Source organism: Botrytis fragariae, assembly GCF_013461495.1.
Source record: "Botrytis fragariae strain BVB16 chromosome Unknown tig00000112, whole genome shotgun sequence".
Lineage (NCBI taxonomy): Eukaryota > Fungi > Ascomycota > Leotiomycetes > Helotiales > Sclerotiniaceae > Botrytis > Botrytis fragariae.
The window spans coordinates 1,293,935-1,308,617 of NW_023500997.1; the positions used below are offsets into that span (position 1 = coordinate 1,293,935).

At 43.1% G+C, this 14,683-nt stretch overlaps 3 protein-coding genes across 3 annotated transcripts; 1 reads left to right on the forward strand and 2 right to left on the reverse strand.

The window, feature by feature from the left end:
• Positions 1–339: 339 nt before the first annotated feature.
• Bfra_007963 (putative vacuolar protein sorting protein vps66 protein) lies at positions 340–1,431 on the reverse strand (the record flags this gene model as incomplete). The annotated part of the gene is made up of 2 exons (XM_037338330.1): positions 340–1,328; positions 1,401–1,431. 2 exons carry the CDS (start codon positions 1,429–1,431, stop codon positions 340–342), a joined length of 1,020 nt encoding a protein of 339 aa, XP_037190393.1.
• Positions 1,432–2,206: 775 nt separating this feature from the next.
• Bfra_007964 (putative kinesin motor domain-containing protein) lies at positions 2,207–5,323 on the forward strand (the record flags this gene model as incomplete). The annotated part of the gene is made up of 4 exons (XM_037338331.1): positions 2,207–2,452; positions 2,503–3,376; positions 3,434–5,217; positions 5,270–5,323. The coding sequence occupies 4 exons, from the start codon at positions 2,207–2,209 to the stop codon at positions 5,321–5,323; spliced, it is 2,958 nt and encodes a 985-aa protein (XP_037190394.1).
• A 6,988-nt stretch (positions 5,324–12,311) lies between these two features.
• On the reverse strand, positions 12,312–13,733 carry Bfra_007966 (putative homeobox domain-containing protein; the record flags this gene model as incomplete). The annotated part of the gene is made up of 3 exons (XM_037338332.1): positions 12,312–12,550; positions 12,611–13,496; positions 13,548–13,733. 3 exons carry the CDS (start codon positions 13,731–13,733, stop codon positions 12,312–12,314), a joined length of 1,311 nt encoding a protein of 436 aa, XP_037190395.1.
• Positions 13,734–14,683: the final 950 nt, after the last annotated feature.

The following is a 14,683-nucleotide window of genomic DNA, read 5'->3' on the forward strand; positions in this document are numbered from 1 at the left end:
TGAAATGGCTGATGCAAGTAAACAAGAAGCAAACGAATATTTTCCATGCAGTATTGAGGATGATAATCATTCTGGTTCATCAGGAGTATCCTTTATCATAACCTATACCATTGAAATTGGGTTTATTGCCAACCCCTCCAACAAATGGAGCACGCGAGACCGTGGCAACATATGATTGAAGACTTCATTGTTGAATAGAAGTGAATATTTGGTCGTAAGTGAGAGGATTAGTTGTAAACATCCACTAGGTATCAAACCGCCCTCCCAATACACCGAGCCATAGCTTTCATATGATATTGTTCCATAGATGTGTGTCTCGAACACCATCTCACACACCTGTTATCTTTTCTTATTCCATGCATCCACAAATGCAATCTTATCCTTCACAGTCAATCCAACGCGCTTGACTCGTCCCAATCGTGCCAATGCTTCCCCAACTTTATCCAAGACACGTTGTTCTTCTGATGTTGTTTCTGCCGATTGATCTTTCTTAGATGTGAGAGTATCAGAGCTGCTTGTATACGCCGCATCCCCGTTAACGCTATCGAATTGATTCTTCAAGTATTTAGTGGCCTTTTCTGATTCGGACGTGGATGTGTTGTATACAACTTCAGCGATTCGGACTTTAATGCAATGTGTAGGTTTCGAAAGAAGATTCCAGAAGAATGACCAGTATTTCCCTGGGACGGGTGTCGTAATATCTGAGGGCGAATAGCGGAGACTGATTGGGAAGATTTTGGTTCCTGAAGGAGCAGTCAAAAGACTTTGGCTCACTGGTAGTATTCCTTTTCCATTTGTAGTTGTACATTCTGGGAAAACTACAATAGCACGTCCAGGATATTGAGAGAGTAGGGCGGACAAATCAGTCATTTTTGAGCCCGTGGGTGGATATTCCTTGGGACTTTGAAGTGCTCGAAAGATTGCGCCGAGAAGAGAGATTTGATGAACTTGGCGGGTATGTGGGTAGGATACTGTGAATATAGGATCGAAGATGGCAGCCAAATATAAAGAATCGATAGGTGATGTAAAGGAAGACGCGATAATATCCGAAGGTTCTGGTACTCGTCCTTCATGTTTCTTTGCCAGTGAACCTTTCTTTACTCCATCAATCTGCAAATCTATCCACCACACTCCCGGTATTCCAAGTATCATCCATAATATTGCTTTCTTGAGCAGTGATCCCAAGGGAAACCATTGTAGGAAGAGAAAATAAGTCGTGGATACTGTGAGGAAGAGTGGTAATTTGAAGAGGAAGAGAAAAAGATGAGCGGGGGCATAGATGCCGGCACTTGGAGTTTGAACGGGGAAGAACGGAGCGATACCAGATCCTGGATGATGGTTGAATTAGTTGGGATCTTCCTATTCCAGTAGATTTCATGTGGGTGTAGTGTAGTACGTACCTCTGTCGCGAAATTGGGAATATTTCTCCATGGTAGATAAATTATGTATGTGCTGGACAGTTGGATGAAGGAAAACTATTCAGAAAACTATAATATCATGACTTTGTTGATATTCCCACTACAACAGACCGTATACTGATCAGTTCAGTATATTAAGAATGTTGTCAGCAGTTTGAACAAGACAGTATCAAATACTTTCTTTGGTGGGCAAAAATAACATCTTTTTTCGCATCACACATGTGGAGGGAGTGCCAGGTACATTCACACACCCAACTAACAATAATAAGCTTATTTGACACGTGAAGATGAATGGATGACAGCTGGAGGTGTGTGATGATCTAATCTAGATTTGCATAGATTTACATAAAGTTGTGACAAGTGGGATAAAGCACATAAAAGCGCATAAAATCGTCACCTTACCAAAACCTTGAGTGCTTAGTCATCAGAGTTCTCCCCAGCAACCAAAATTAAATGGATACGCTCGAGACTGGGATACTGAGGTAAACAGAATCAAACTCGAAAATACACCAAAAAACGTTCAAGTATTCAATCTTACCACCCGACAAGAACAACCACTTGCTCCTTAACCTGGACGCGTTGCTAACCATTCAATTCTTTTTATCTTTGCATGTTCTATCTAGTTTAATATTGTGTAGCATTTGCTACTTCTTATAATGGAATATCAAGAAGAAAATCAGGTACTGTACAAGATCCATTCCGAGTAAACAAATAAAAGTGCCATCAAACACTAACAAGGAACCTTTCGGATTCAACAGTACTCGCACACATCACAATCCAAACCTACAATGAGTGCCATTCCTTCTCTCGGAAAGCCTCTTGCAGAAATTACAGACTCTCATGGCAACGTTCGATCACGACTCCCTTCAAAGATGCCACAACCTACAACCTTGAAGCGTCAAAATGATAAGTCAAGCAATGAACCGGCACCCAAACGCAAGACTCTTGCTGAAAGAGCAGGAGAGCCTGTTACGACAATGACTCGAACACCTTCTGTACGCAAGCCATCTGTGAGAGGAACTTCTATTGTAGATGTGAGTCGCATTTTCTGCGCCGATCGGATTTGTTCATTGACAGATAATAGATAAAGAATAATTTCTCTCAACCACGAACAACTTCAGCTTCATCAATGTCATCCCGGACACCATCAGTATCTTCGCGTCACACATCAAGCAGCAGCTTCTCTCAAAGTGTTGGACCTGGACGACCAAAGTCTGCTTATGGCTCACGCCCACCATCCTACAGTCAATCTACAACTTCAAGGCCCAATACATCCCAATCTAAAGGTCGAACTAATGCCTCGAGCACCTCTTCGGATGATGACGGTATGCCACCCCCTGGAGGAAGACGAAAGCCCATGATCCCAGTACCTGCTTTTACATCTTCCCAACAATTGAATGGAGATACCGAGTTGGAAGTTATGAAAGTCCGCGGTCATCGTTCATCCAACTCATTGAGATCTCACTCCCAGGACAGCCTACGAGATCTTTCCGTTAGTACGGCATTGAGTAGGCTCCAGATCAATGATGAGCAGACTGATCCAACCACGGGATACAACTTGAATCCAACTCCAAGGAAGGATCCCCGTCTTCGACACAAGTCTTCCCAAAGTGTAGGACACCGGAATTTGAGAGTAGACAATGAAGAAGCCGCACTTGTTCTATATCAGGCACCGGTTCATAGCTCAGTAGCTCCGAAGACGCCCTCTCACATTCCTGTCCTTGCTAAGTCGGAATATTTCAGTTCTACACCCATGACTCCTTGCAAATCTTCCAAATTTTCCCCTATCAAAAAACCATATTTAACAAAAGATTCTAATGTTTCCGGAGTAGCCTTTGATGTACGTAGTCGCCTCGAATCCATGGAAGCAATGTATGCCAGGCTCGCATCAACAGTCGACGGCACAGGCAAGGACCACGACGCACTTAGAAATGCAGTCAGTGAATACAAAACTAAACGTAAGTAGCATACTGGAGCTCTCTGGACCGCACAATGACTAATCCGTTCCAATGTAGTCGATGAACTTGAAGGCCTCAAAACACATCTTTCGTCTTCCAACCAGACCTTACAAGCTAACTTAGATGATACGACCCAGAGACTAAGTATGATTCAGCAGAAACTGATTGAAGCCACAAATGCCTTGGATGACAACATTCGAGCGCACCGTCTTGAGATGGATGACGTAAATCGAAACCATCGCAACGAGACAGATAAAATGAGACGAGACAACATAGATGAGCTTGACCGAGTTCTTCGTACTCACAGAAACGATATGCTCGAGCTCGAACGAAGATCAGCTGTCGAACTTGAAGACCGAATCCGAAGTCTCGAACGACAAAGCGATGCGAAATTGGAGGAAGAGAGAAGCCGAAGATTACGTGAGGTCCAGGAGCTTGAAAGCCAAGTCACTACGGGTCACCAAGGTTTGAACCTAGCGTTGCAGATGAAGGAGCAAGAACTTCAAATTTTGAAAACAGAGCTTGAAGAGTTGAAGATCAATATTGATCGAGAGAGAGAGTTGAAGGAGAATGCTCTAAACACCATCAAGGAAGTTCAGCAAACTATGCAAAAGACAGGTGTTGAAACATCAGCAACGATTGGAACGCTCGAAAGCACGGTCGCCAGCCTTCGCGCAAGAATTCATTTCTTGGAGTCTGGAAGCAAAGCTCAATCCGATAGTTTTGTTGAGATGGAAGGCCGACTCCAGGAAGCTCTTAATTCCGCAGAGGAATCCAAGCAGAAGTTGATCAAGGAGGAGACTCTTCGTCGCATTCTTTTCAACCAAGTTCAAGAGCTGAAAGGAAATATTCGAGTCATGTGCAGAGTCCGACCAACTTTCAAAGAAGGTGCAGAGGGTGAATGCGCAAAGATCTTATTTCCTGACACCGACAAGGAGTCAAAAGAGCTGTCAATCATTGGAAAGGAGAAGAGGAGCAACTTTGGAAAAGTCTCGATCGAAACTCACGCATTCTCCTTTGACAGGGTTTTTGGACCATCAAGTCAAAATCAAGAGGTTTTCGAGGAAATTTCGCAACTAGTCCAAAGTGCTTTGGATGGATACAACGTTTGTATCTTTGCTTATGGACAAACAGGTGCTGGAAAGACACATACCATGTCATCTGCTGATGGTATGATTCCTCGTGCCACTCATCAAATCTACGAGTCCGCCGAAACTCTCAAGGAGAAAGGATGGACTTATACGATGGAAGGTAGCTTTGTTGAAGTCTACAACGAAGAAATCCATGATCTACTGGGAAGCTCTAGAGACCTTGACAAGAAGAAGCACGAAGTCCGACATGACGATAAGAAGAAGCAAACCACTGTTACTGGATTGGAGACTGTGCTTTTGGATTCACCCAACGCGGTAGAAGCAATTCTTAAGAAGGCGGACAAGAATCGTAGCGTGGCTGCCACCAAATCTAACGAACGATCATCAAGATCGCACTCTGTCTTTATCTTGAAGCTTGTTGGACGCAACAGTTCTACAAATGAGACTTGCGAAGGTACCCTCAACTTGGTTGATCTGGCTGGTTCCGAAAGACTGAAGGTGTCTGGTGCCGAAGGAGATCGAATGAAGGAAACTCAAAATATTAACAAGAGTTTAAGTTGTCTGGGTGACGTTATTGGGGCATTGGGATCAGGAAAAGAGGGTACCCATATTCCCTACCGCAATTCCAAATTGACCTATCTCCTACAATACTCCCTTGGAGGAAATTCGAAGACACTCATGTTTGTTATGGCTAGTCCATTGGAAGCTCATTTGGGTGAAACATTGACGAGTTTGAAGTTTGCAACAAAGGTAAGCTTCTACAAATTCTAACAGCATCACCCAATACTAACAATAATGATAGGTCCACAACACACATATTGGCACAGCCAAGAAGTCGACAAAAGTTCGAGATTAGTAGATGTTTAGCGTGAAGACATTATGATTGCAAAAGATACCATTAATGTTTGCGTTTGTGTTTTTATGGCGTTTCATTATCAAATCCTTAATATAGGATAACTACTAGGAAAGATGGGACAAGTGCTCAATTTCATTTGATTTTGAGCGGAATTAGGGGATGGCGTTAGTCTGGATGATGGAGTAGGGTGTTTTGTAAAGTCTTACGATGGATAGAAAGAATTTGGATCTTCTTCCTTCTGAGTTGTATAGTTCTTTGGTGTTTGGACGGACGGATTGGATGAATGAAGGGATGAATGGGTTGATAAGTCAGAGGTGGTGGTGGAGGTAGTTTGTCTTTCAAATCTGCACATATTCAGGAAAGAAGATTGTGATATGGATAGACTAGAATGAATGAAGATATAGCATGATTATAACTGATTGTGTTCTCATTTGCATCGCCGATACTGAGAGGTTTACAACGTGAGTGAATGACTTCTTGAATTGAAGTTGATTGAAATTTTGCTATGGTAACTAGGAATGGAGTGTAATTTTAAGCTGGTGGATGCGGATTTGATCTAAAGAAGATACAATACTTCTTAGTTGATTGATCCCACCGCTACAATTCCAAGAGCGGAGTAGTTCCCAGAGTGAGGGTAGAGCGCGAGGGGCATAGGATAGAGGTAAGAAGGGGTGCTTGGGTTTTGGGTTTGCAGCTTCTTGGGAGACATGGATGCGATTAGGGAGGGTGATTGGAGAATGAGGGGGTACAAAGTGGAAAGAGATTAGTGGGAGCGAGGGGAAAATGTGAATGGGGGAGAGATCGCTGGTTTTTGGTTTTGGTTTGGCTTGATGGTGGATGGTGGGTGGTGGGATATGTAGGATGAGGGAAATGAGGTGAATGGAGTAGATAAAAGGGATGAAGGAGATGAGAGGTATGTATATGACGGGAATGGGGAGTGGGGAATGAAGGAGATTTGGTGAAGATAGAAGTAGAGAAGGGAAGGTAGTGGTACTGAGGGTGGGAGAGAGTGAATGGAAGGTAGGCTGTAATAGGAAGGGGATTATGTGAGAAGAGAAGGAGATTGTGAGTATTGTTGAGGAGTGGATGGGGTGGATAGGAAGGGTGGGGTGAGGGCTTCTTTGATGTGGTGGGAAAAAGGAAGGAGGTGGGAAGGGGGGGGGGGAGAGGAGGAAGATGAGTGGGAGAGGGAGAGGGAAGAGGAGAGAAATTCTGGATTTGTTGGATGGGTTTGTTGAGGAGGTTGAGGAGAGTAGTTTATGTGATGTGGTGAGAGGTTTTAAATGCGGTAATATTAGATTTATGATTGAACGAGTGAAAGGAGAGCAAGTTGTTGAGGAAGCCTCGTTTGAGAATTGACAACTTGAGCTAGCTACGAGATATTGCATCCTCTGGATGAGTATTATTTTTGTTGGGGAGTGGTGAGTAGTATAACCCTTCAGTGGTACATTCAAATACTGTTTGAATATCCTCTTCTCTGTTCTCGTTTTCGTGCTTCTGTTGATGCTGGTGGTTCTTTGTATATGCTGGGGGTCATGGATTGTAGGAGTGTGTTACGAGTAAGGGGCTCAAGAAGTCGATGGTGGATCGAGAGAGTATAAGCATTTTGGTTTTGTGATATGAGGTTGAGTTAGATGTGCAATAAGAGAGTTTGTTTGGGGATGAGTGTGGTGAGGATGAGGATGATAAGAATAATGAGAATAGTAAGGATGGTGAGGATGGTGAGGACGATAGATGGAGATGGCCGAGTGTATAATGAAGTAGGTGAGTGTTGATGGTGTGAAAATGAGGTTCATCGTTTAGGTATTATTTTTGAGAGCGATATCTCTGCCCTTTCTTTGAATTTTAGACTCGAGTAAAGAAAAGGACTAGGACTTATCAACCCATCAAAAGGGAAAAGAATTATATTTGATGAGTTGTTATAATGTGATTGCAGGTTGAGAATTTGGGGGGTCTGAGTTGAATTTTGAACGGATACATTTTGAGATCTCCCCAAGCTTTTTTACGACATATCTTTTACATCTCACACGTATAACCTTTGTTGGAAGAATTGCAAGTGATTTTCGAAAAGTACAGTATTTTGGTCGCTTGTATTCAATGACAATCCGTTCCTTCCCTTTATGGTTTACACGCGCTTTCCTATTATGTTACCCCTACTCCCAACATCGGTCCACTCATAAAATGTATTTCTACTGTCCTTTTCGCTCTCAACTGACATAAAACTCGACCAGCAAACTCTCCTTCCTACAAAGCCGACCATAACCATGACAGTATAAGCTTGTTCGATTCATGTCGAATCAATTGCCACTTCTCCAACCTTGCGAACGGCATGAACACTCCGGTTGATGTATGTTTTGTTTGAAAGAGATCAATGTTCCCTACTGCTACTTGGTAGGATGAACCTTTATCCCTTGTCTCCGACCTTATGGATTCAATGGTAGTTTCGAAGAAATTGTACGCTTCGTGAGTATGACTAACTTTTGCCCAGTTCCTTCCAAGCATCCCATTTCTCGACCTCTCGCAAACACATGTTTCAAAAAAAAAGTATAGCATCGTTCACTTATACCAGCTCTTGAACCTGGTATCTCTATTTTTGTATTCCATGAAGACCTAGTTTCACTCAAATTGATGATTCTGATATACCTGGTCGAGACTCCTGGGTTGCTGCGAATCACCACAATGTGCACTGCCACACGTCTTGACTTGGGACTCCCAAGTTCATTCGATGTCCACTTGGGCCGTCGCGCTGGGTGGAATTCCTCACTTGAGGCGGACATATTTTGGCACTATCATCCCGAAAAGCGTAATATATATCTTCATGCACTTCATCAGTGCGTTCGGACGGGAATGTCACGCAATCATATCATCATTCATTGTTGCTTTTTCGTTCACACGTGGACAGCGGGTCTGATGAGGAAATACTTCTCTACTCGTCCAATTCCCCACTGTCCATTGCCCCCTCCCCCTCAAAAAACAAAACACTCACAGAAACCAAAAACAATTGCTTTTACTTATTCCAGGTCATCTCTCATGTGTTTTCATTACTTGCATACAAACAAGGCTATCCCTTTTCCCCAGCATAATGCTGACGCTGTCCGTGATTTGCCCTTCAGCCAATCGGCGATAAGCGCAAGTTCACTCCATAATTTGAAACATCATCCCCTTCAATGTTCACATCCACTGATGTGAACACCTTTAACAACGATTTCTTAGCTACAGTAGATCATCTATGGAAGATCCTGAAATTCTGTTTTCATTGGAGCTCAGCTGCCCCCAGCAGGTGGAGAAATACACCCGGACCTCCGAGTCGGTAAGAGGGCATTCATCATCATGCAAATGAACACCACCACCACCTTCATCAGTGCCCGACTTACAAACACGATCAACAAAGTATTAGAAGGCGATCCGGATTGCGGCACAGGACTTCATTTCGTGGATTCGACCAATTTGTCCTGTATGATGGCAGCCAATTCCCAAAAAGATCATCTCAAAATTGCCAGTCCTTGTTGAGGACTTGTGAGGCGGACATAGATCCAAATTAGGGGGTTTTCTCCCGCCAAAAACACACGAGCTGCATGTTATAAGGGACAAAGGCGGCGTGTGCACTTGCGTGTCTGTGTGATGGCCACTGAACAAGTGATATTCGAGACGAGATAGGGCCTTGTTTGACGGGTGACCCTTGATTATCCTAGTGGGTCTTCGGGCGATCTTCCACTTTGATTGATTGGTCGGGAATCGGAATTGATACGATTTTGACAAGATTGATGTGCGCAGGGGACATACAATTTGAGAAAAAGCTTATTTCGTTCGCTCCAAAAACAATTCTCTTCCTTTCTTCTTCTCTTTTTGTTCTGCACACTGATGGAAAAACAACAACTCACCAATATGTACCTATTCACTCGAAACCTCAATCGGGGTCTTAATACTTAGGCTTCCAATTCCCGTCTTAGATTCTGGTCTTGTGCCAGTAGCGCGCATACTCGTCTACTGCACCCCCATTTGCTAATACTCTTGCGGATAAGGCAAATCTCATGAATTCACCGTGCTACTACGATGGCAAAACAGATGCCATTAGCTAATACTTAGTAAGGGGTAGGCACTAGGATTTTCTATCAGCGTTGTAATACCATTGTTTATTGACCGTGGATGATTCAATTGAGTACCATTGACATCAATGGCGGCGGTCTGTATCCTTGGCATATTCGGGCTTCGCTTTTTACTAAGAGGAAGGAACCTTTTTTCGACTAAAGTTAGTAGCAAGTTCACCATCCAGTGTCATGGTCATGCTGGTTTTGAAACAAGGAATAGTACACACTAGCGGATATCGAATATCCTAATCAGTACTTAGTCGAGTGATCTACATCAAGTCCCGACAGTATTAAGCTCCGGGTTCTCAACTAAGGCTTGGTTGGTGAAAATAGACAAAAAAGAAAATGTACGTGGAGTAAGAATGTCAAGTGACTGTCCGTGGCATGCATCGTACTAACTGTCACCGGAGATGTTGCCGGAGATATCAGAAAAAGCTTGGGATCTGCCAAATGTTTTTCTTAACATGTCAAAGCAGTTCAAGGCAGCATGGAATGAGACAGTGCGAGATATTTCCATCTTGAATCTCGATATATGTTTCATTAGGGGTATCGTATCGAACGTTTCTTGGCCGCATAATCTGGGAAATTTGGGGGCAAATTTAAGTTGATCGTAAACGTTCGGCGAGGAGACCCTCTCTCCCATGGGATTATTCCGCTCCGCCATTGTTGACACAACACCAGTGAAAATAGTTGAAAATAGTATTCGCCTATATCACGAACTAAAATAGTCCCAGTATCCTCTCAACCGAATCACAGCCTCTCCATTAACAACCATGTTCTCTGCAGTTGCAGTACCTCACGTTCATTTTAGTTTACTCGTTGTCTTATGATCTTTTTGCTTTTCAATTCTATTCATCTGCTCATGATCATGTCATGTGACTCATTCTTGACCCCAGAACTTCTACTTACACTATAACTCGCCATGTATCCGACTTACCGAACACTTTGACAATTCTATCGCTATCTACTACGACCAATGGGGTCTAATTCTTTGCCATCGGAAATTGATTGACACACTCGACACACCGGTAGTTAAATAAAGTCACCAAATGACAGGTTGCCAATCATTTTGACCCTCAGTACCGAAGCTTGTCCTTCTCTTAACTCTACATGGAAATAAATCACGGTGCCTAGCTCATGAAATGCACATGAGCTTTGTCCCTCTCTGCATCTAGTCACTCCACGACATCCATCTCAAACTCAAAATAGAGACTATCGATTGATAGAAGGTTAAGAGAAGATTGCCGAATAGCATTTCCATGGATTTTTGCAGGATGAGTGCACGCTATCATGTACTAAAAAATTCTGACAGTGGCTTTTCGGGTACTGTGATTTTGTAACTGAGTAGCTACTCAATGACAAATAGTGATGTCTGTCAGTCAGCCAAGTGCTTTTAGTGGCACCTTTTCTTTTCCTGGTGGTTAATACGATGATGAAAATGGCGTTTGTTAACTTTTCTTTTTCTTTTTTGTCATGTCAAGTCAGTTTTTGGTTAATTCATTGGGACAATCATCTTCTTCAAAGTCTAACCTCAGTCTCTGCACATTTCGACAAAGCACTGCCATGTGAAAATCCTCATGCAGCGAGGGCTTTTGCAGTGATATGAATGGTGTCTGAAAAATAAGCTCAGCCAGCCCTTGCAGTCGGAGAATTTCCTGCCTTTTACATATTGATTCTCGCTGCTAGTAATGTATAATTGTGCTTATATGCCGTGAGCGAACAGTTAGCAAAGTATCCACATTTGAGGCCTAAACATCACATGCTAGTAAAGGGCTCGTATAGAAAACTCAAATAACAATGATCCAAATGTATTGATGTCTGACTGAGAAATTTCAATGACGTATTGCATTTTTGATGATTCTCTCCCTTCTATATGACTTCTATGCAGGTGGGTGTTGCAGATTTGAATCTGAGACAACAAAACACATACTATACCACAACCACGCAACAGTACATGGTACATTCTACTACCCCCTAGCCCTCAGAAATTAACAGCGGGGAGGACGAATACCACGAATACCGGTGAGTAGAGCAATTTTCGAAGGTTGCCTAAGTGCGGCGAAGTGATCGACTTTGAGAGCGGAAGCGTGGAAAGTGCGCATAAAGTTGTGCAACGCTGAAAGCGGAATACGGATATAAATATATGTAAACGTGAATGTGTACCCGAATAGATTACTAAGAAAAACGTAACAGGGGAAAGATTGAGCGAACAAGTGAGCGATCAATGTGGGTATGCATGCGTGATTGAAAGTGGACGCACGGCACGAGAGATTTTCACCCCAAGGCAAATTTTCTGGGGTTCAATCTGCAATGTTTGTGTGCGTGCGTACTTTTACAATTTGCAGTGCAATGTACAATACAGATACTCGATTTCATAACTGCTATGTAGATAGATATTCATTATAAGAAGCGAAAATATAGTAAGAATTAAAAAACATTAACAAAGACGCTTGCGTGTAATTCTACACCAGACCGTGATCTGATAGTCTGTGATTTGACTCCGCTGTGCTCATGCGAATTTGGTTTCATCGAATAACCCAAATATGAAAATATGGTATCTGTTGCTGTCCATCCCAAATCCAATATACCCATGTTGTCATACATATCCTTATAATGCCTCAGTGTGATTGCCTTCCCTTTCACTTGTGAGAAGCATGTAACCCCCCAAAATCCAAATCTAATTTAACAAGAGAAGTCGTAGAATTAATGTGATACAAAAAAGTCGTAGAATTAATGCAATACAAGTGCAAATATAAAAAAGAAACGAAAATAAGAATAAAAATCGCATACCACTTCTCTGTTTCTAAGCCCTTGGCCTAAAAAGGCATGTTCGTAACAAAAAAGAAAAAAGTGCGCCTTCAATGCTGCAAAATATAATCAAGTAAAAAGAAGAGAAAGAATTAATAATGTTCTTGGCTGTGACGCTCTTCCTGGCGCGAAGGCCATCCTTCGTTAAATGCAGATGCGGCTCTGGGACTTAGTCCTGGCTCGCTGTTGCAAAGACTCATGGGACTCTGTCCCCCGTCTGCAGAGTGCATTCGGTTGTGATGCGATCGGGCAGCGTTTTCTGCACGAGCGCTGTTTTGAAGAGCGGGCAATTTACGACGACGGGCGTTGATAAACCAGTTGGAGATTTGGTCTGGGAAGCTTGTTAGTATGATGTGTAGGAAATGGATTGGGGGGTTAGATGGCTACTTACTTAATTGTAGACCTGTCTGTCTCATTAACAATTGCTTTTCTTCTTCGTTTGGATAGGGATGTTCGAGGTGGTTGATGAACCAGGTTGTTAAGATATCGGTGGTGGGTTTTGGGAGATTTCCACGACGCTTGCGGGGTTTTGAGTCGCCCATTTCTTGGGCTGGGTAGGGAGCTGGGCTGTAGCTTCCTGCGTGGTGTCTGTTGGTGAATGGGGTTTGGCCTGGATGGTGAGGGAAAGTTGCAGGTTGGGGATAACCTTGGTCTCTGGGTTGGTGGTAACCGTAGTCGGATCGTGAAGGGGCGTATTTTTGTTGGTGGTATGAGCGGGAGGCCTCCAATGCATACTCGTTTCTTGGGTACTCATTTATGGGAGGGTATTCGCCATGTGATCGTTCTGCGGGGTTTTGAGAGTAAGTTCGTTCGTAAGATCGGTCGGGTGTAGTAATACTTGGGAGGCTTGGGCGGTATGTCGTACTCGATGGCTCAGAGATTGGAGAATGGAATGGTGGTCTCGAAGTATGGTGATCTTGATTCTGGGCTCTGCGTTCTGGGATTGAGAGAATGGGTTGCTCTCGTCCAGACCTTGAAACATAAGGGCTTCCATGGCTAGAATGAACTCTGGACTCCTGACGGGCGTTCGAGGAAACAGGCGAAGAGTTTGCACTGTGATAACCGTAGGTCGCTGTCATTGGGCTCCGACCACTGCTAACTGACTGATATCTCTCTCGTTGCTGCTGGCTTTCCTCATCATAGTAATCATCGGATAATCTCATTCTCTTGTTTGACCCAGGAGATGTATTTCTTTCTGTTGTGATGGGAGAAAATGATGTAGCGTGTCTGTACTCGGATTCAATAGGTCTTTCCTGGCTCTCAAATCCAGCAAACATCTAGTTGGAGGTCAGTACTGTCCTGAAAGGCAGCCGAGAAGATTCACTTACTGTTCGAATAGATGGAAGTGATTCCCCAACATTGGCCATGCGTGGTTTTGACCTCATCTCTACAGGTTCAAGGCCACGCCAATCCGAGCCAGAAAATACAGGTCTCTGTAATAAAGCCATGGTGGAATGTGTGTCCCGTGGGTTGGTGTCTTGCGTGTGAGATTGTTCTGGTGTGTGAAAGTTCATTTCAAAGTGTTTGCCCGATATGGCTCTGTGTAAAGAAGAAATATATATAAAGAGCGGTTTTGATTATTCTTATATGATATTAGTGAGAGTATAACTTGATGACATTAATGATTGAAGTATGAAATGAAAGTGTGAAAGGATGATTCGATTACAATAAATGCCGACTTCGAGATTTATACCAAGATGTCCAAACTCTCAAAGTTCAAACTAGAGAATTCGGAAGCTGCAATTGCCTAACTCGATGACTTACCAAGACAAGGACCAAGACTAGATCGACCACTACCAGTGGCAGGATCAAACCCAAAAATCAGTTCCGTAAACAATAGTGCTTCCAGAACAATAAGTTTTATGGGTATTCTGCTTAGGTGCAAATCTACTATGTTCCAATGGTAACTCGAATGTTTCCCGAAAGCTGGCCTCGAATTAGACTATAACGACTGGTGACGTTACTCTTGAGATTCAACTAGGAATATTTGATGGCGATATTGGTAAAAAAGGGAAAGGATCGAAATAGAGTTCTTGCAATGAACCGTATGTAGATTTGGTGTGTGCGTTGTGATAAATAATAATCCTACTTTAGCTCGAGTTGATATAAAACATATTTTGACTTTCAAAAAAATGGAATGAGGACTGAAGACTCTTAAGTATAATAGATTAGTTGAAGAAGGTAGATCAACGGGCCGCTGCACAGCTGCCGAAATGGGATTTCCATAGAAGGCTAAGAGGATGGGAGGGCAGGATCAAAGTGTCAGGGGTGTTTCCCACAAGAGAATACCGCAGTGTCAGAGGTGGAGCTAATGTCCGTCCGAGGTTTGTGCTTTGGTAAAGAAGGGGGTAGGTGAGGTTAGGATAGCCTCGTTGATGATGCTACATGGAATCTGCTTGCGTCAATCCAAAAGAAAGAATAAGAACGGTTATAACTCAGTAGGCGTCTAGTGTGGCGTTTCCCC